General features: G+C 33.9%; 2 protein-coding genes and 1 long non-coding RNA gene across 4 annotated transcripts; all 3 read right to left on the reverse strand.

Annotated features, from left to right (window-relative positions):
- Positions 1 to 6634: 6634 nt before the first annotated feature.
- LOC136998885 (uncharacterized) lies at positions 6635 to 7038 on the reverse strand. The gene is made up of 2 exons (XM_067352245.1): positions 6933 to 7038; positions 6635 to 6849 (listed from the first exon to the last, which is right to left on the reverse strand). Exons 1-2 carry the CDS (start codon positions 7024 to 7026, stop codon positions 6635 to 6637), a joined length of 309 nt encoding a protein of 102 aa, XP_067208346.1. The 5' UTR covers positions 7027 to 7038.
- A 4026-nt stretch (positions 7039 to 11064) lies between these two features.
- Positions 11065 to 12351, reverse strand: LOC136998883 (uncharacterized). The gene has a single exon (XM_067352241.1). It carries the CDS (start codon positions 12239 to 12241, stop codon positions 11345 to 11347), a length of 897 nt encoding a protein of 298 aa, XP_067208342.1. The 5' UTR covers positions 12242 to 12351; the 3' UTR covers positions 11065 to 11344.
- Positions 12352 to 14662: 2311 nt separating this feature from the next.
- On the reverse strand, positions 14663 to 19390 carry LOC136998889 (uncharacterized). 2 transcript variants are annotated; one of them, XR_010889407.1, is made up of 3 exons: positions 17486 to 19390; positions 17036 to 17278; positions 14663 to 16701 (listed from the first exon to the last, which is right to left on the reverse strand). It is a non-coding gene; the product is annotated as an uncharacterized lncRNA (long non-coding RNA). The 2 variants fall into 2 exon arrangements; XR_010889406.1 differs by having other exon boundaries at positions 17036 to 19390.
- Between the last annotated feature and the right edge of the window lie 4170 nt (positions 19391 to 23560).

Here is a 23560-nt window from a genome sequence, read left to right on the forward strand (position 1 = left end):
TGGCATCTATTCAGAATGTCACTTTGTTTATATGCAGTGCCATTCCAAAAAGGACAGTGGGCCTGACTCTAGCCGCTATTATTTTTCTAATTAGGCTGTGGCTTGGTAACCAAATCGGGCGCAGGCTTGTATCCTGGCAAGCGAGAAGCAATGTCTACCAGGGCTGGGTACATGCAATTACAATAAAATAGGAATTCAAGTAAATACATGTTTTAAAGCATAAAGCATAAAAATGTATCGTTTATTTTGTAGATATTTCCATACACAGATTTCTTACGTAATTTTATATTTATCATAAAGATTGATGACATTTGAAAGTTGCTGCTGCACGACAAACTGCAATCTTCTTGTTGTATGTTCTTTTGTTAATTCTTTTTTTTTTTACTAATTTATAAATATTAAAAATTACTTATTTAAAATTGGCTTATTTAAAAATTCAATCATACCCCAGATAGCAAAATGCCAGCAGTATGCTAGCAGTATGTCAGCAGATTCAATCATGAATGTGCAGCAGATTCCGCTCCGCTGCGTCCTCATTAAGCTATGTTTTTGCTAGCACTATGTGACGGCACGATGTGACGGCAGAAACGCGGCAGAAATGCAGCACGGCGTGCCGTCACGATGTGACGCTAGAAATGCAGTCGATGGGTTTGTTCGTTTTAGCTACACTGGGGCTGCTCTGGGTCTGCTCTACACAGGATAATACAGGACAGATAAATAGTTTGTCCTGTATTATCTTGTTTAGAGCAGACCCAGAGCTGCCCCAGTGCAGCTAAAACGAACAAGCCCGATATTGAACAGAGCCTGCAATAGCAGTTACCGACAGCAGATGTACAGCAAAAATTGAGCACGATATGCAGTCACGATGTGGCGGCAGAAATACGGTAGAAATGGATCAGAAAATGTGCGTTTTTAAATGGTATTTAATGAAATTAAAAAGTGGTTTTTAAAAATGTCGTGTTTTTTAAAAATGGCATTTAAAAATGTCGGGTTTAAAAAAAATAATATTTTAAATGTTTTTTAAATAAAATTAAAAATATTAATTATTTAAAAACAAATTTTTATTTATTTATATAAAATTTTGTTATAATTTAATACAATTTAAGATAATTTCGTACGATTTTCTACATATTATTTTATATTCTACATATACTTTTATACATATTACTTATATTTTATACTTATTACATATACATATTATATTGTAATATTACATATTAAATATTATAAATTCAGTACTTATAACTAATTTTATTACAAGTTATTACATTATACACGACGTAAATTTATTATTATAATAATAAGTTTAATAAAATATTTTCTAACTTATAATTAAATTTTTTTTTTTTTTTTTAACGGAGGTGGAAAAATCTTCAAAAGACGTCCCCATGGCCCGTACCATGGGGGAGTGCTGGATTCAGCTAGAACTTGGATCATAAATCCGCTATTCTGACCGCCTACCAGCTAAAAAACCACCTCATTACCTACACAATTTACAAAAACTTAGTAAAATTTTAAAGTAATAATACTAATGTTAATACTATGTATTTATAAAACTAACACTTTTACGAACTTTTAACTTAAAACTTATTTTAATTTATTTTATATCACCGTTTATATCACAAAGGGCGATAAATCCAACGATGAATCCAATAATTAATCCAACGATGAATCCAATTCTACTTGTATAATCTTCAAGGCACTGCAACATAGTTTTATAATATTAATAATTTAATAATAATTTATTATATTCTATTAGAGAGAGGTCCCCCCTCCTCGATAATTACGTTACGCGATCGACTGATACTATTAGTTTTCTTATTGATTTATAGATCGCGCCTTTTTGTGTTTCCTCCGCGATCCGCGTGTTACTACATTTATGTTATTTTTTATTCTCTCTCTCTCTCTCTCTCTCTCTCTCTCTCTCTCTCTCTCTCGACGTTGTCTCGTCACGCTGTAATACGTTCTTCTTTTTACTTGTGGCAATTACAAACTGTTTGTGCCAAAACTGTGCATTTTATTTATTTCTCATCTTGTCACGTTTGGTCACTCCCCATTGCCGCTCTAACAGGTTATGGGCCCAGGTCTCGTAAGAGTGACATATTCGGAAATAAAGTGAGTTATCACATTGTACCGCCCTTTTTGAGGTTAACGAGCGAGTACATAAAATCAAGATGAGCGTGATGAATTCCATGAGAATAGAAACTCTTAGCAAAGAGAATTACGATACTTGGAAGATGCAAATGGAAGCTTTGCTGGAGAAAAACGACGCATGGGGATACGCAAGCGGCGAATATACAAAGCCGGAAGTAGTACCAGGAAATGTTGAATCGGAAAATGCAGCAAAAGCATGGACGAGAAACGACAAGAAAGCCAAGTCGGACATCAATCTACTGTCAATCAGTCCCAGTGAATTAAAACAAATAAAGGAATGTGAAACTTCACGTGACGTATGGCAAAAACTACAGGAAATCTACCAGTCAAAGAGACTTGCCAGGAAGGCGACGCTCTTGAAATGTCTCATATTGCAACGCATGGAAGACGGCGCAGACATCAGGGAACATATTAGAAAATTCTTCGATGCTGCGGACAAATTAGGTGAAATGGACGTAAATATCCATCCCGACCTCATAGCAGTCATGCTATTATACAGCCTTCCGACAACCTACGAGAATTTTAGATGCGCAATCGAGTCTCGAGACGAGCTGCCTTCACCGGAAGTACTTAGGATAAAAATAATTGAAGAAAGCGAAGCGCGAAAAAGCAACTTAGAAAATTCCACACAGAATGCCATGGTGGCTAAGAAAACTTTTCAAAAATTCCGGAAACCTAGAAGGGAGAAGAACGCCGAAGAAAAAGAATCTAGTAATAAGGAAAAATTCAAATTCCGTTGTCATCGATGTGGCAAGATTGGCCATAAAGCAAACGATTGCAGGATGAAAGACGACAAAAAACAAGCATCGGCGAAGAAAGTCGAAGTAAGTCTATATGTGTTCAAGAACGTGCGGAACGAACAAGAAGCATACCAAGCGGGGATTCCCACTCAAAGCAAAAGATGGTGCTTGGACAGCGGCGCGTCATCACATCTTTGTAAGGAAAAAGATCACTTTGTAAGAATTATTCGTAAGGATTATTCGAAGCAAGGAAGATTGAACTTGGCCAGTAATTCATTCGCCGAAATCACAGCGACGGGTACTGTCGCATTCAGCGCAGACGTCGAAGGCGAAAGGAAGAATATCGAGTTAAAAGATACACTCTTCGTCCCGGATCTACGTACTAATTTATTGTCTATAAACAAAATCACCGAAAATAATTATTCAGTTGTTTTCAGAAAGGACACAGCTCATATTATAGTTACCGACGGAGAAACTAACAGCGGACAAGATCGACGGATTATACTACATACGACACAAGTTACGCCTAATTAATCCGGAATCGGCATGCGCGTCGGCAGAGTCATCAACATCACTAAGAGAATGGCATCGACGTCTTGGACATTTGAACGCGAGAGATCTCGTGGAAGCCGAACGAAAAGGAATCATAAAAGATTTGAAAATAGACAAACACGAAAGTGAGTTTACTTGTGACATTTGCTATCGCGGAAAAATGACGCGAACATCCTTCCCCAAGAAATCGGATAGAAAATCGGAATTATTAGACGTAATCCACTCGGACGTATGCGGCCCAATGCGCGTCAAATCAAAGGGAAAGTCGAAGTATTATGTAACATTTATTGACGATCGGACGAGATGGTGCGAAACACGTTTTCTCAAGTCAAAGGCTGAAATTTTTCAGGCATTCAAAGATTTCAAGGCCCTGGTTGAGAATCAGACCGGGAAAAGGATAAAGTATATCCAAATCGACAATGGAAAGGAGTACGTGAATAATGATTTTGATAATTTTTTAAAGGAACACGGAATCGCAAGGCGTCTTACAGTTGCATATAATCCGGAACAAAACGGAGTCGCAGAGAGGAAGAACCGCACATTGATGGATACCGCGAGATGTTTGCTCCTTCAGTCAGGTCTCCCTGCAGACTTTTGGGCCGAGGCTGTCGCAGCCGCAACATATATCAGGAATCGCTGCCCAACTAAATCATTGAATGGAATGACACCATTCGAAGCTTGGACCGGAAGTAAACTGAACGCAGACGATTTTAAAGCCTTCGGTTGCAAAGTCATTTGCCGCAACTCGAAAGTAAACAGAGGTAAACTTGATTCACGTGGAAAGCACGGAATTTTTCTTGATCATGCTGAGGCATCAAAGGGCTATAGAGTTTGGATTCCCGATGAAAAGGAGTCGAAATCACACGAGACATAAAGTTTTTGAAAGACAATGTCGACGAACTCAAGAATTCCGAGAAAGTTATCATAAAGAATCAATTCGAAGAAGTGGACGCTGAAGAAAAGGCGTTGGATAACGCACCTCGCGAAGCAGAAATAGAATGGAGGCCATTGGAAGAAATTCCGATGATGGGAGAACATGATCTGTCGCAAGAGGAAGACGATGAAGAGGAGGATTACGATGCAGCGACACCGGAAGTTCGAAGAGGACCCGGTAGACCTCGTCTATTAAGGACCGGATTGAGGGGAAGACCTCGGAAGCTTTTTCACGAACCACGTGATGATGATGGTATGATAGGACACGAAGTAGCGTTTTTGTCAGAGATATCACTGGAGCATGCTATAAATGGTCCTAACTCGGAGGAATGGTTTCATGCCATAAAATCGGAAATCAAATCGGTAATCTCAAAGAACACATGGAAATTAATCGAACGTCCGGAACAAAGCAAAGTAATTGGAAGTCGCATCGTGTTGAGAAACAAGTACAAACCTGATGGTACAGTTGATAAAAGGAAGGCACGTCTTGTGGCGCGTGGATACGCGCAACGCCCAGGTGTACACTTTAATCAAACCTTTGCACCCGTAACACGTTTGAGCTCTATTCGGCTATTAATGGCTCTCGCAAGTCGACTTGATATGGAAGTTCATCAGTTGGATGTCACAACCGCTTATCTGAACGGAGAACTTGAGGAAGAAATACTCATGGAACCACTGAAATTGTTACCCAAAATTCTACAGTCTATCGTACAAACCGAGAAAGCTAACAGCACGGTTGAGGTCAAGGCGAGGAAAATGCTCGAAGAACTAAAGACAGGTAACAAAATTTGTCTATTAAAGAAATCATTGTATGGTCTTCGACAGGCGGGGAGAAGCTGGTATGCCAAGTTAAGCCAGACATTGACGAAGCTAGGAGCGAAGCCATCACACGCAGATCCATGCGTGTATCATGCGAGAAATGGAAAGGATCTAGTATTGATCGCCGTTTACGTGGACGACATCATCATCATTTCAAAAAGTTTGTACGCCATCGAAAAATTCAAGAAAGGATTCTCTCGGGCATTCGAGATTAAGGATCTTGGAACAATAGGACACTGTCTAGGAATCGAATTCAAACAGGATCACGGTGTGATAACCATGCACCAGAAAGGATATATACGCGAGGTTCTCAATCGTTTCGGGATGAGCGACTCGAAACCTGTAAGTACTCCGATGGATCTAAACGTTAAATTAATGGCTTCACCTGAAATTCCAGATGCCGAAGAAGAAAAACTACCGTTCCGTGAGATAATCGGCGCCCTCATGTATCTGGCCATAGCTACAAGGCCGGACATTGCTTTTGCCGTTAGCTGTCTGAGCCAATACAACAACAAATACGGAAAGGTTCATTGGACAGCGGCGAAACGCGTATTGCGCTACTTAAAAGGATCTATAGACCTTGGACTCGTATTTAAAAAGGATCAAGAAGCATTAAAAGGTTTCGTCGATGCGGATTGGGGAAACTGTCCCGACGATAGGCATTCATACACTGGATATTCTTTTGTTTTAAGCCAGGCTGCTATTTCGTGGGATGCCAAAAAGCAAAGATCCGTAGCGCTATCGTCCACAGAGTCAGAGTATATGAGCTTAGCTGAAGGCGCAAAAGAAGCAATATATTTACAAAACTTTCTGACAGAGCTCGGATTCGAAGACGTCGCTAGATTGATCATATACAACGACAACTCAGGAGCAAAGATGCTTGCAGAAAACCCTGTTTTCCACGCAAGGAGCAAGCACATTGATATAAAATATCACTTCGTTCGCGAAGCTGTGGAGAATCTACAACTGAAGATTCAACATATTTCAACAAACGATATGATCGCCGATATTCTTACGAAGGCTCTACCAGGACCTAAACATAAGAGATGCCGAGTGTTACTGGGACTCGGATCATCTGATCAGACAGACAATCGATCTCATACCGAGGGGAAGTATTAGAGAGAGGTCCCCCCTCCTCGATAATTACGTTACGCGATCGACTGATACTATTAGTTTTCTTATTGATTTATAGATCGCGCCTTTTTGTGTTTCCTCCGCGATCCGCGTGTTACTACATTTATGTTATTTTTTATTCTCTCTCTCTCTCTCTCGACGTTGTCTCGTCACGCTGTAATACGTTCTTCTTTTTACTTGTGGCAATTATAAACTGTTTGTGCCAAAACTGTGCATTTTATTTATTTCTTATCTTGTCACGTTTGGTCACTCCCCATTGCCGCTCTAACATATTCTATAAATAAAATTTAGTATATACATACCTAATCATTTTGTTTCACTGCTTCATCCGGTTCGTTGTCCAATTCCTCTTCATCGGCCCAATATTTTTGAGCCACATTTCGCTCCTTCTTCCTCGATCTATTTTGTCGCTTATATGTCCTGTGGCGTTGTTTTGCCGATCTCAAGGCTTCTCGCATATAGCATTGGAATTCTGATCGAGTTGGTTTTTCAAAATGTTTATTATTGGAAACAGCATCTGAAAAATATAAGAAATATAACATTTTATTATTAAAATTGTATTGCTTTTATTTTATGTACAAATACTGAAAAAAAGCTTACCGTAAATCGCCTGAATAATTCGCGCGTTGTACAAAGGCCGTGAGCCTTCTTCACGGCCAAACCATGTAAACGTTGCTGTCGTTTGATCTTCCATAATCTCTTTCAAACATAAATTAATTGCTTCCTTGGCTGTAAACCCGCCAACGTATTGTAGAAAATTCACCTGAAATGTGAAAACATAATTGTGTTTATTACACTAATTTATTCATTAAAAATCTATGCGTTTTTACATTAAAACTTACTTCTTCATACGTCTCGTCATTAACATTTTCAAAATCTTGCACATCCTTTTCCGTGGAAAGTGGCAAGCATGACACTTTTGTTACTCGGTGTCGATCTCTGTCTTGAACACATTTTAAAATTCGTTCTACGTTGATATTCAATTTCCTGCAAACATAAATATATATAATTATATATATGTAATATATATTACTGCTACATATTATATTTTGGACTTACTTCAATTGAGCTTCTATGGTTTCCAGTCGCTCTTGAAACTTCCTACAAAATAAATATACGTTAGTTCCAAAGTGCATTATGTAATAATTTTTTTTTTGCAATAATTATCATATACTCACCAATATTGCACATCATTTTCTGCATGGCGTGGTTGAGCCTGAAATTTTGAAACATTTGGCATTATATTTGAATCATATGTAAGTATAGGTTCAGTGTAATTTGGTTCATGGGATGTTTGTAATTGTATGTAAGAAATGTTTTGTGAATTTGTGGCTCTCTGTGTGTATGCCTGAGATGATTGTGATACTTGTATATTCTGTGTGTGTAAATGGTTCTTATTGTTAGTATAAATTGGCGAGCAGTTTTCGTCTAAAACTGCTTGCAACTCCCTTATATCGTCTGTTATCTGTAATCCTCTTCCATCCGCTGTCTTCTTTCGTCTTCATCGAGCTTCATCGAGCTTCATCTGATGATGTGGTTATATATCTTGAAGGCTTCATGATTGGCCTTTTAGGGCGATCCATTTTGCTATAAGAAAAGAATGTACAGAAACAGAAACACATTGCAAATATAAGAAGAAACAATAATGTCAGAGGGAGGAAAAGGAATAGAATGGATGTTTAAAAAAACATGAAAAAAAGAGAAAAACGAAAGAAATAAGGAAAAAACAGACGAGAGGAAAAAGAAGATTGCAAGAAGAAAAGTGAATAAAACAATTTTTTCTTAAATGTGAACATAATTGTGTATACCCAGGGAGAACAACAGGTCTATAGACGTTTCTTAGACCTGTTGTTCACCATGGGTAAAGCAAAGGCAAATTGTGTGAATACATGTATATTGTAAAATATAAAGTAACAGAATCATGTATCTCGAGAAGGGAAGCATTACCTCAGGTAGGATTACCTCAGGACATTGAGATATCCCTAAGATGTCATAGGATGTTTTGTGCTGTGTGGGAATAGGTGTAAAAAATTAATTTCTTATAAATTGATTAAAATTTTCACTATACCTTTATTGAAGTAATATCTAAGTGGTTCTGCAAGAATAAAAGAATTTACTGTTCAGAAACTGAGATGATTGCAATTATAATTACCTTAAGGTACGCAAGACAAAAAAAAGTACAATTATAATTGCAATTATCTCAGCTTCTAAACGATAAATTTCTCTTCTTACAGGACCATTTAGATATTACTTCAATAAAGATATAGTAAAAATTTGGATCAATTTGTAAGAAATTAAGTTTTACATTTATTGTCAAAGATAATTACCTTAAATAAAAAAAATATTCTATAAAGTGTACAAGGAAAGAGAAAAAATATATAATTATTATTTTTTAAATATTGCTTTTAGGTAAAAATGTTATTCTGTTGCTTTATCTACAAAATGCTTTTTAAAATATATTTTTGATTATATCATATATAAGTAAAATTTATGAATATAAGAAACTTGATATCAGATTCAAATTGTTTTCATGCAACAATTTACAAATAACGTATATATATTGGTACCGCGGAAAGTTCGTGTCGTTTTTTCTCTGAGATGTCGCTTATTGAGAAAAAAAGCATTACGCGTAGCAATTGCAGCCAACTTCATTATAGTTTTGGAAAGGTCTAACTTTCCTTGACATTTGAAAAAAAAGTTATTCACATTGAACGTGTTGAATTGATATTACTTACGTTTAAATATGGAAGAAAATAAGGTGCACTTTCGGCATATTTTGCTTTTTTTCTTCCGGAAAGGGTTAAAGGCAGCGGAAGCCGAACGTGAGATATGTGCTGTGTACGGAGACAATGCCTTAAGCGAATCAGTATGCCGCAAATGGTTTGCCCGCTTTCGTTCTGGCAATTTCGATCTTGAAGATGCACCTCGCTCCGGACGGCCATCCGAGGTCGACGATGATGAAATTAAGGCATTAATTGAAAATGATCGACATTTGACGGCAGAGGAGATCGCAGAGAGGATCAATATCAGTGCCACACAAGTAAGAGCCCATTTGAAAGCGATGGGATATGTTAAAAAAATCGATATTTGGGTACCTTATGAATTGAGCGAAAAAAATTTAATATTGTAGACCGAATCGAGATCTGCGATTCGCTTCTGAGGTGGAACAAATCGGAGTCTTTTTTGAAACGTTTGGTGACTGGAGACGAGAAATGGGTTATTTACAACAACATTAAACGTAAAAGGTCTTGGTCTAAGCCCGGTGAACCATCGCAAATGGTTGCCAATAGAGAATTGCACCTACAAAAGGTCCTGCTCTGTATTTGGTGGGACTGGCAAGGCGTGGTGTATTATGAGCTGCTCCCGCAAGGTGAAACTATTAATTCGGAGAAATACTGCTCACAACTTGACAAATTGAAGCAGGCAATCAAGGATAAGCGGCCGGAATTGACAAACAGAAAAAGAGTTGTCTTTTATCACGACAACGCAAGACCACACACATCATTGGTGACGCGGAAAAGATTGCGAACGTTTGACTGGGAAATTATGACTCATCCGCCGTACTCGCCCGATATTGCTCCTTCGAATTATCATTTGTTCCGGTCTCTGCAGAATCATCTCGATGGGCAAAAATTCAATTCTTTAGAGAGCGTCAAAAATGGATTGGACGAGTTTTTCGCTCAGAAACCCCGGGGCTTCTACACCAGCGGAATTATGAAGTTATCAGAAAGATGGCAGAAGATCATCGATCAAAATGGCCAATATATAACAGATTGAATAAACTCTTTTGTACAAAATTTTTGTATTTTATTTTGAGGGAAAAAACGACACGAACTTTCCGCGGTACCAATATATAAATAATTTTTTTTTGTATGACAGTTTTAAAAGTTTGTATGTATAACAGCTTTTTTGAAAGGTTTAAATATATACAAAAATATTCTAATTATTTGTTATTTGTAAATTGTTGTACGAAAACAATTTGAATCTGATATCAAGTTTCTTTAATACATAAATTTTACAACTTATATATGATATGATCAAAAATATATTTTAAAAAGCATTTGTAGACAAAGCAACAGAATAACATTTTTACCTAAAAGTAATATTTTTAAAAATAATAATTATACATATATATATATTTATGTAAATAAACTTTTCAGTTTAATTTAAAATAGAAGTCAACGTTATTGTTATCTTGTATTAATCAAATATTTTTGATAGTGAAACTGTTACCTTGATTATCAAGAATTGGCCTCTCCTTGATGGCAGAAATATGTCCTTTGTTTATTTTTGAGCACCTTTCTTTATAAATTTCCTGAAAAAAAATATGCACCGTTAAAATATAATTTTTTTACATATTTATACATTTTTTGCAAGTATAAATATAAATATTTTTTTACAACTAATTTTATTAACTTAGTTTTTTTTTTTAAACAGTAACAAAGTGTGTTTATTTATAAGTTAACAATATTTTATTACAAAATTATTTTTAAATTTTATCAATATGTATTATTGCAGCAACTATATATTGAGAAGTTTGTGAATTATTGTTCATCATGTGAATCATTTTCATCAACTAATGTGGAATTCCAGAAGGGCATTCTAAAACATTTTTGGTGGACTTCATTTATACGAACGGTAAAAATATTTTCATCTAATGTGGAACATTTAAAAATATGCAATGCTGAAGATAAAATACCTATATCGTAAAATGTATCTACATCAAAAAATTTTTTTAATACTAAATAATGTAAATTGTCAGCCATAAAAATATTGATAATGATACAAATAGAACCATTACGTAAGATGCAGCAATTATCACGTGCGTCTAAACTGAGCAAGATTCCATGAAACGGAGCGTTTCAGTAAATAAGGTTTCATACTTATCTGATGTTATTTCTCGCTGTTGTCCAAGTAGCTATTTTCTCTCCGATGAAGAGTGTATAATATCCCTTGCTGTGGTCCAAATATTCTGTCTCACCAAATAAAAAATCTGAAAAATTTTTCAATTTCTAAATTATCTTACGATATTGATTACAATTCGAAGCAATATTGCATGGAAGAGAACCTACATTATGCCTCATGGATACATGAATTGAGGAATCAATATTGCAATAGTCAATTGCTGCATGTACTTCCATTTCGGCGACTCTGTTAGAAATTTGTTGAAGAACAGAACCAGATTTCCTACAATATCTTCTGAAAACAGCCATATTATTTTCATACGGGAAAGCTGAAAATGAATCTAGAGAGCCTAATTGTCGCACATCGTTTGTAAGGTGAATAAGACCATGTACATTATAAGAATAAAATGTCGGACCGTAAAGATCGTCACACCTATTGACGAATTTACGCAATGCAAGATCAGCAAAATTCAAATAAGTTTTGGACGGTGATGTCGAAACTAAAATCCTAACTGCTGCATGCAGAAATAAAAAGTGTGTGTATACTTCCTGATCAAGAATACCGTAAGTAACAACTGGACCTGTATACATAAGAAATTGTCGATACTCTGTAGCTTTATACTTTGTATATGCATCAAGTGATCTTGGACGTCTTGCAAAATTAGAAGGACAATATGTTGCAAGTGTTTTCAAGCGTGTGGATATATGAGAAATAGATCTTGCTGATAACTTTGTTAATCGTGAGTATTTTCCATGAATCCATGCAGATAATAATTTTTTTACAACTCCTAAACACACAAGATGCATGTACTCGAAAGGCACTTGAGAAACCATTCCTATGGGTAGTTCTGACAATGGACTCTTACCATCTTTATGATGATCCTCATCTAAACATGCAATGTATTCTTCATTAGTTCGCAGGGAATGATTAACACCACAGAAAATATTACGTCCTTCACATATTACACCAGAAATTTTACATTTAGAGCATGGATGGCTGGACATATGGCTTCGATGATTGAGAATAAAAGCACGAGCTGGTGCATCAGCTATGAAGCATCTTAAACGTATAGGTAATTTTTTTCTATGAAAAGTAATATCCCCATTAGCCAATATATTTTTTATATCCGCAATAAATTTGTCAAAAAATGCATTAGAGTCATTTGGTTTTGCAGGGCCTTTGTATATCCCTACCACTATTGGTTTGGAATGTCTAATGTTCGCGAGTCTACACTGAATTGGCCAAATATGAATACTGCCTGATTTGTCTAGATTACATCCGTCGGTATTAAAGTCAATGTCTAATTCGCTTGGAAGAGATAGCCCTGATAGCCATCTGTCTGTGTTGTTGCTGCCACGTTACCGAAAACAAAGGGCATTAGTTTTCAGCAAATTCAGAACAAGGTGTGTGAGTCATTTGCCTCTGGTATGATATCACATGAATTCAGCATGTGTTGCTGTCAATGGTTTATCGCTGTACATAAAGAGCAAAATGGCAGCAAGTTGCCAACAACACATGCCGAGTCATAAATTTTAGCAAAAATTCAACAGCGTGTCGAAAACGGTTAATATATTTTTTGCACTCTTACTCTTTTCAAACATATAAAATAATAAGTAAATAAATCCTTTTTTTTGTTATCACTAGAAAGAAAAATTTACTTATTTATTATTTTACATATCTATTATATATATATATATACCTTGCCGCAAATATCTATAGGTAGAAACCGAAGCTGTGTTAATTTGCCACAAGTATCGTCGATGTATCGCCTATTTATTTATTAAATTGCACGTACTCGCAAAAACACATACACAAAGATAGGTCATTTTCGACATTTTATATTGGTTACAAGACACAATTAACATATTTAAACAATTTTTAACAAATTAATATATTTAAAATATACGACAAAAGACATATACAGACATCATTATCTTTTTCTATCACCGTCATGTTGCTCTTATGTTGTCGAAAATGAATGACAAAGCAAACTGTTTTCCATGAATAGAAGTTATTTTTGTTGGCAACAAAATGAGCAACAGTTGCTCTCCGTTTGCTCTGAATCTGCTGACACGAAATGTTTCAAATCTGCCCTCGTGTTGTTGAATACGTATGACTGTACGTTACGTTTTTAGCAAATATACAGCAACTAGTCGAAAACTCATGCTCAGCATTAAGTTGCACGATTTTGCAAAACATGCTTGGCTATCAGGGAGTATTGGAAAGCGCTCAAGTTCCCTGGAAATGCGTGCTCCTACATCAAAATGAATGTATTCGCCTGGATCAACTTTACATGTAACAACTTTATCTCGTGGAGTACCTGCAATTGTTCTCACATCTTTCGATAAGTTACGAAAATAAGAATGTGTTCTAAGAAGAGATACAATATTATTACCTTGCACATGAGTCAAATTATTTTCTACAAAACAGGAGGACAGTTTCTCTCGAAACGATGGCTCAACCGAGCAAGTACTAACAGAAGACAAAGTATTATCAGAAGAAAGAACATCACTATGAAGAAGAATATTGTCATCTTCAACGTTTATAGAACACATACTATCGCAAATATTATTTTCCACACAATTAGTATGTTTTGTATGTGACGCGCCCAACGTATCTTCAGTATTAATATTATCTAATTCTCTTAAAGTATTCTTTATATAACTTTTACTTTGCAAGTTAGTTTTTATTTCGGATCTAATTCTTCTTTGTTGTCTATCACTTAATTGATGCCACCTTTTTCGCGAAATGGAGCGTTTCAGTAAATAAGGTTTCATACTTATCTGATGTTATTTCTCGCTGTTGTCCAAGTAGCTATTTTCTCTCCGATGAAGAGTGTATAATATCCCTTGCTGTGGTCCAAATATTCTGTCTCACCAAATAAAAAATCTGAAAAATTTTTCAATTTCTAAATTTTCAATAGACAAAATATTCGCACACCAAGATAAAATTTTTGAGACCGTTGTCAAGGACAAAAAATTGGCATCTGTTTTAAATAATTACTATCGCATAGCAACACAGCTCGTTTTATTGTTTTATAAATGCTAGCAAATGTAAATAATCTAAAGGCCATATTACACATAACAGAATAAATTATAATTTATTTTAAATTTATTGTAAAAATGTTTAGTATTAATAAAATTAATTAGTAATGTAAAAGTATTAGTAATATAATGTAAAAAATCTAAAGCCCATTTTTCAACTATTTTACATGCGAGCATTTTACTAACTACTAAATTAACAGAATTAATTGTAATTTATTTTAAATTTATATTGTAAAAATGTTTAGTCTTAATAAAATTAATTAGTAGTAATTTTTTAATAAATTATTAGCTAGCATAGCATGTTCCGTGCCTCGATGGCTTACGCTGAATTTTCCATTCAGGCCGTTCAATATTTTACATAAACAAATACATTATCATAAAACATTTCGCAATTTATTTCTTTTGTTCTACACTATTTTGATAATACATCTTAAATTTATTATAATATATACGGCTGGGCACGGAACATGTTAAGATATAAACGGAAAAATAAGGAATATAAATTATTTTATCAAAATTATTAAAATAACTAAAACGAGACAATTGCAAATTCGCGAAATGAAGTGTTTCAATAAAAAAAGACTTACCTATCTGATGTTATCCCTCGCTGTTGTCCAAGTAGCTATTTTCTTACCGATGAAGATTATATAATATTCCTCGCTGTCTAATCCTTGCAGTTTAAATATTCTGTCTCACCAAATAAAAATTTAAAAAATTTTTTAATTTCCAAATTTTCAACACACACTATATTCGCACAAAATATTCGCAGATGAAATTTTTGTCCGGCAGCTCTCGCTATTGCAATCAGAATGATGCAAAGCGCGACAATTGTTAAAAATGCCACTCGACAACGCTAACGGTTCCACCAATCACAAGCTTGTGAAATGTGACGCAGCATGTGTCCGCGAATCCGCAGACCGTTGTCGAGAGCGATAACAAATAGACGTCTGTTTTAAATAATTACTATTGCGTAGCAACACAGCTCGTCTTATTCTTTAATAAATGCTAGCAAATGTAAAAAACCTAAAGGCAATATTACACATAAAATGTAAAAAACCTAAAGCCCATTTTTCTACTATTTTACATGCGAGCATTTTACTAACTACTAAATTAACAAAATACATTATAATTTATTTTAAATTTATTGTAAAAATGTTTAGCATTAATAAAATTAACTAGTAGAAATTTTTTTATAATTATTAGCTAGCATAAGATATATACAACTTAATACAATATATTAATAAAAAAAATTCATTTTAAAATTTAAACGAATATTTAAAAAAAAAAATCTTTATATAATTCTGCACACGCATGCTATTATGCATGTATAATTTTATTATGTATAAAGTTCTAATGTCACTTATACAACACATAACAAATATTGAAGAAAGTAGAATGATAAACTCACATACGGAACATTCTTGATATATTAAAATAAATATAACGCTTCTTATACTTAACATTATATTCATATCGTATTGCTCTATAGTTTAAAAACAGTTTTATTACATAGTCTTTTTAGTAAGTAATGTGGATAGCTATATAAAAATGTGTTTAAAATAAATTAGAGCTGTTTCTTTCGAATGTTTTAGAAAGGATTAAAAAATACGTTACACGCATGTTGTTTGGCAATTTTAAATAAATTTGTAAAATTTTATTTAAATTATATCTTGTCTACAGAATGTATATATACAAAATCTATAGAATTAAGCATTAATAAAACAATTTGTGTTTTTCAAGTTTTTTAAAAATAAATTATTAATTTTATTAATTGTATTAAAGTATCATTAAATTAAATATACGATGTATCATAATACCATTTAATTAAATATCATCATGTGACGGCAGAGCATGCTGCATTTCTGCCGTGTTTTTGCCGTCATAGCGTGTTCGCCGACAAGTTTGATTTCTACCGACAATCTGCTGTTACACCGTGACAGCAATTTATGTGCAATCTCTGTATGCATTCTGCCGATATATTATACCAGCATAAAATGTTTGAAATTTGCTCTATTTATGTTGGTAAGCTATGCTCAATTTTTGCCGCATTTCTGCCATTACATAATGATACACGTTATACTCGATTTTTGCTATGTTTCTGACGACATTAACTAAAACGGCATACTCTGCAAGAATATTGACAGCATTTTGTCGATATAGTATGCAGCATATAATTTGCAAAACGTGCTCTGTCCGATTTTGCTATCTGGGACGTTAGTTCGATTGAATTTATTTGTTATTTTCATTAAATTTTTGCGAAATTAAGCCGTTTTTGTCTTATAAGCCTTTTGAAAGAAATTGCTGAATAGGTAGATAAATATGAAAAAAATTATTAGCAAGAAATACGTTAGAGCCTTTGTCATTCGGCAGTCCAGAACCAACGTTGCTATTAGATAGAAACATAGCATTCCAAAGTGCAACTGAAATTTGATAAAGAATTTTAATTATTACATCTGAATCATTATATTATAATAAATCTATAATAAATGTATAATTGTCATTTCTTCCAATCTTTTTTTATTAAATAAACAAATATTATAAAAATATATTCAGCACACTAATTGAAAAGAATAGCTGAGAATAATAAAATAAAACGTTTAAAAGTAATGTCGACATTAAATTCGATTATTAAGTTATAGAAATGCAATCGCGTATTGAAAAAGATTGACGAGAATTAATTCAATATCAATTGAAAGAAATAAAATTTTAATAATCTGTATAAATTATTTTGGCAGTATAATGCTTGATAATTACCAGCTGAATACAGGTCATATATTTCTTCCACCAAATGTACTTTTTGTATTTCGAGCCAAGCGCGGCGATGAAATAATAACTGTACATAATAATGTGAACGACGGAATTCAAAAAAGCTACTACGACACCCTGTTCACCAGGCAGCAAATTCAAGTAGCACCACGAACCAAGGACCGTTATTGTATGGTGATAAACGTGAAGGAAAGTCAATTGATTCTGTTTCTTTCTCAACACCATAAATACCTTCAAAAAGTAGAGAAAAAAATAAATATTATTAGTTATATTTTTTAATAGATGTTTTTTTCTTATCTTACTCAACTTTATTTATCTTACTATACATAAGAATAACTATTTTATTAACTACCATAATGATTAACTCATCTGCATTAATTTTATTGTGTATATATGTACATATGTATTTATATATATGATATGCATACATTTGCTTACCGTATCTAGAAGCTCGGTGACTTTTGCAAGGAAATACCACAACCCACTTTGTGACAGCTGGACATTCAAAATATACCGACATAAAATTCGATTTATGAATCACCGACATAAAATTCGATCTATTTTTAGCAAAATTATTTCTTTAAGAAACACATATAGTCGAATCTGCTTGGTTATCATGTAAACAGAAATAAACTACCTTAACACTGTTTAATATCCAAATGATCATGATCAATTTGACCAAAAAAAATTACGCTAAACAAAAAAATATCTCTTAATTAGATAAAATGAATTTAAGCATATGGATCGAATTTTGTGCCGGTGAGGGTATGATATACAACATTACAAATTTATCGTAAATAATTATTGTAAAAATTAAAAAAAAGTGTTTTACCGCTGTTCGTATGTATTTTCTTCGTGACATAGGTAAGCGGTGGATATCGTTACATCCGTGAAACGAAAATAGTTGAATATTAAGATCTAAGAGCTGAAATCAATACATTTTTTACTACACATCAAATTATTCTAGTTGATTCCTTTACATTCAGTTTTTTTTAAATTTAGATAGTTATGTCAAAACGTTAACTTCAATTAATTAATTTTTAACATGATTTTGAATTTATAAATATATACATATTAATATATTTTCCAGTCATTTACACAATAATTATACTATTTAATATTTATTTTGAAGCTTTCACGATTCACATATCAAATGCTAAAGTAATCTTTTATTGAAAATGGAATAATAGAAAGTGAACAAAGTACATATTGTCACACGTTTTTCAGTGAAAATGTACTTTGTTCACTTTCTATTATTCCATTTTCAAAAAAAGATTACTTTAGCATTTGATATGTGAATCGTGAAAGCTTCAAAATAAATATTAAATAGTATAATTATTGTGTAAATAACTGGAAAATATATTAATATGTATATATTTATAAATTCAATACCATGTTAAAAATTAATTAATTGAAGTTAACGTTTTGATAACTATCTAAATTTAAATAAAACTGAATGTAAAGGAATCAACTAGAATAATTTGATGTGTAGTAAATGATGTAGTAATTGATGTGTAGTTTAATATTAAACATTAACAGATTTCACGCGCGCGCGCGCGCAGAACCACAATATTATACTTACCAAAGATGTTAACCAGACACTGAAAAGTATTTGAAATCCATTGTATAATATCATTGTTCCATTGAGTTTGAAAGGTGGTTTTTGTTCCATTATTCTTGGTCCTTCTATCGTAAATATTAAATATGTCACAAGAATGCACAATAGAGGGTATGGAGATCCCATTAGAGGCCACGTGTCTATCATCGGATCTGTGTCAAAAAACGAAATATAATTCGTCTATTTCTTACGAAAATTCGTAAAATACGTTTATTGACTAAACAATTTTTAAATTCAATTCAATGTTAGAAGAAAGGAGACGTCAACCTCGAGAATCGCTTGAAAAACTAAACTAATTCCGAGCACTGATCTAATTAATAGTAGGCTATAGCTATATTTCATAAACTATAATTTATTTCTAGAATTAAAATTCTTATAGCCAGTGATGCATTCCAAGCGCACACGGACGCGTGACGTAATCGGTACTCACTTGTGTGCACCGAGCAGCGTGCAGCACCGTACGGTGCTAGCCTGCTCGAACTTGAATCACTGCTTATAGCTGTGGTCAGGAAATAATTATTGTAAAAATTAAAAAAAAAAGTGTTTTACTGCCGTTCGTAGATAGTTTGTGACGAAGATAAACGATAGACATTATTACAACCGTCAAAAAAAAAAAAAAAAATAATCGAATACCGCGCTCTAATAATAATGAAACAGAGTCTTACTAATAACAGATAATCTTGCTAATAATGAAACAGTGTCTTGTGCTATCGAGTTAAATACGAATGAAAATATTTATGATGATTTAATGCATGTTGAAAGTGAACAAAATCTTGAAGTCAATGACATATTAATCGTAGATAATGATTGTAGTAGTACAATCAGTAATGACATATCTTTGGACACTGTAAATCAGGCATTTCAAGAATCTTTAGCATCAGCGTTTATAAAATGTAATCTGACCCATACACAGGGGAATATAATCTTAAATACATTACGATCACATAAATGCCATACGTTTCTACCAAAAGATACAAGATCATTACTTAATACGCCGCGTAACAGAACTGCAGTTTGTTCAATGTACTCAGGACAATACCTTCATATTGGTTTTGAAAAAGGCATTAATAATATTCTGAAGAAAACTCCACCGAATCAGATTCCTTCCGTTTTTGAAGTAGACTGGAGTACCGATGGCGCGAAATTAAACAAATGTGGGACAATGCAAATTTGGCCGATCCAAATTTCAATAAGCAATATAAGTAACAGCAAACCGAAAATAGTGAGTATTTATATGGGGAATAAAAAATCAGGTGACATTAACTTATTTATGGATGAATTTGTAACTGATGTATTGCAAGTTTTTGAAAAGGGCGGTATAACATTTAGTCATCAACAAATTCCCACTACACTGAGAGCATTCATCGCAGATGCTCCAGCACGTTCTTGGTTATTGAATCATTATGGGCACACATCATCATGCATGCGGAAAATGTAAAGTTGTCGGCATACGATATGAGCAACGAATGATCTTAGGTACGAATCATTGTTTAAGAACCGATGAGGAGTATATTCGGATGACAGACCGCGATCATCATAAGGGAAGAAGCCCTTTATCTCGATTACCTATGGGAATGGTAACACAAGTTCCCGTAGACTATATGCACTTAGTGTGTACAGGAGTCGTGAAGAAATTGTTATTTAACGACGTGGATTACGGGCAAATGTGATAAAAAGACAAAATTATCAGGCCGAAACCTAGATGTAGTATCAAAACGACTTGAACTTCTTTCCCATTATTGTCCACGGGACTTCGCCAGAAAACCTAGGTCATTGAGCGACTATTCGGATTATAAAGCCACAGAGGGACGACAGTTTATTTTATATACTGGGCCTACAGTAATGCTTGGCATTATGGAAAAACAAACATGTATTCATTTATTATTTCTACATACAGCAATTCGTACGCTTTGCAGTAACACATTTTCGAATATGTCCCTGTTACAGTGTGCAGAAGTAGCACTTAAAAAATTATGTTGAAAAATGTCAAGTTTTCTATAAACTTTCTTTTATGTCATACAATGTGCATGCTTTGCTACACCTGGTGGCAGATGTCAAACGCTTTGGTCCGCTTGACAGTTTTTCCGCTTTTAAGTATGTAAATAATATGCAATTCTTTAGACGCTCGTATAGAAAACCTCATCAGGCTTTACAGCAATTTGCCCTCAGACAGGCAGAAATAAATAATCATGAGCGGAAAGAACATTCCGCACACAGTAGTGCAACAGTTATACAAATGTTCGACCGGCATGGCGAAGGTTCTCTTCCATTAGGATTTTCTCCTACACATTGTCAACACAAAGATACAAACCGGAAGTATGTATTTTAATGTTATTTCACTTGGCAACAAATGTTGTATTTTAAAGGATTCTTCAGTATGTGTCATCAAAAACATACTAGAAATGAATGAAAGGTACCATTTTGTGGTAAAGAAATTCGAAATTATGGAAGATTTTTATGATGTGGGTATTTCATCATCATCATTAGATACTTATAAATGCTCTGCGTTATCAAGCGATCTTTATGTAATACCTATTACTGATGTGCGGGCAAAATGTTACATGATGTTATATTGGAAAACTATTGATGACGAGAGTTCTGATTCCAGCAGTGATTCCGAAACCGATAAGCCGGTTGCTGGTGAATATGTTATATCAGTTCTTTTATAGGAACTATAGGAACCTACAGTAACAAAGAAACACTTAAAGGAGATAATGAAAAATAAAAGGGCAAAAACATGAGTATATACACAATCCAATATTATTAAATAAAAGTAATGAATAAATGTTTCCTCGAAATAACTCAAATTGTATATAAAACTTGTATAGTATTCTAACATAGTAATATTATTCGTAACATTGTACATATTCCACTTTTACAAGTTCCTTACTGTATTATATTTTATTAGTGTATAAATTATATTACAAATTTTGTGTAAATAAAATTAAACAAGATACGTCTATTAATGCATTGGTCAAGCGCGTATAAATTACATTGTCAAAATATGATGATATTGATTTCTTTCATCAATGCAGAGATAATCCATTTAAAAATCAGTAATATTTGTACGCAGCAAAATGTTTGATAGCTGATAAGAACAGTAGAAATCGCTATTAAAAAGATGATAAAAGTATTTACTGCGGCATTTAAATGGAATTTTGTGCATGGAGTTTAACTTCTTTAAATTCTTTTACTTTTATACATTTAAAGGTAGTGAGACTCATTGAATGATGAATAACCAACGCAAAACTCATATACGTCGTAAACAAGCATTCCTTTCTAAGGCTGGAGTTGCTAACAGCCCAGATAACATTTTGATCTTTAATGTATATACATTGCATATACATCCGTAAATATGACATATTCTGTGTACATACAATAATATATTAACGATGTACAATGGATATCGTAGATATGTACGAATGCAATGCGCTGTATGTGCATTGTATATTCATATAATATGCATGTGTATATAAAAGGTATATTCTATATACATTCGTGAGAAGTATGTGTGTCAGATAATTTATATATACAATGAATATTTATTTCATAGCCAATGCATATAAAATGTATATACATCTCTATGGATATAACATTCTATGTATATACAACGATCTACAAATGAAACACATTGTACAGATATGTACTGATATGCATTATATTTGTACATTTTAATGACATTGAATGTACATCGTTTGTAGATTACTCTTATATATACATTATATATACATAGAATATGCTATAGCCACACATGATGTACATATATTATACATAAATTTAATATCGAGTTAATATTCAATTTATATACGAAAATTACGTGTACTTCTATATATCATGCATGTACTTCTATGTATTATATACACTCACCCGAAAAAAAAGCGGTACACTGAAAATGTGGGAAAAATTCATCAAATTTCAACTGACGATAACTTCGTAAATAATAAAGATAGAAAGTTCTATAAAATATGGAAATGAAGCTAAAAATCTCTACTTTAAGAATCAATTTATTTCAATGTTGCAAAATAAATTTATTGAAAATGGCGGATGACAAAGCGCGAGCATGCAAAATTGAAAAATAATGGTTCGAGTTTGCGACGGTGCACGGTATAAACAAAAAATTGTAGCTTATTGGGATCAAAAGCGTACGAAAGTACAGAGTCTCCTCTTTAAAATGCTTTTTTATGCATCTCGATACGATGATTTTTCGCCGAGAGATTCGCATTTGAAGAAAAAGGCAGATTCTTACTTCAAATGCGAATCTCTCGGCGAAAAATCATCGTATCAAGATGCATAAAAAAGCATTTTAAAGAGGAGACTCTGTACTTTCGTACGCTTTTGATCCCAATAAGCTACAATTTTTTGTTTATACCGTGCACCGTCGCAAACTCGAACCATTATTTTTCAATTTCGCATGCTTTTGCTTTGTCATCCGCCATTTTGGAGAAAGTTATCACACATTATTGCGTTATGAATTTTCGAACACTAGACATCCAAACTTTTAAAATGGTTTTTAAAAAATCCTGCTAGCTGTATTACGTGCCGAGATATTCAATTTTGAACCAGACCGAATTGCAAGAATAAGAATTCTTGTGGTTATCAGCTCCGCGGTATTTTAAAAAACTCCAAACTCTCCTTACGGTTATAAGTGTCAATTCTGCTCTTGGCGTTACCCAGGATCAACGGCGTGGACGTGGCAGAAATCTGATCCCGTGTACACATGTTGGCACGTGTGTATGTGTGTGTGTGTGTGTGTGTGTGTGCGTGCGTGTGTCCGTGCGTCCGTGTGTGTGTATGTGTGTGTGCGTGCGCGTGCGTGCGTGCCTGCGTGCGCGTGCATGCGTGTGTGTGCGCGTGCACCACTGGGATAAGGACCTCATGGCTCGTTAGATCCGCGA

This window comes from Linepithema humile, chromosome 3 (genome assembly GCF_040581485.1).
Source record: "Linepithema humile isolate Giens D197 chromosome 3, Lhum_UNIL_v1.0, whole genome shotgun sequence".
Lineage (NCBI taxonomy): Eukaryota > Metazoa > Arthropoda > Insecta > Hymenoptera > Formicidae > Linepithema > Linepithema humile.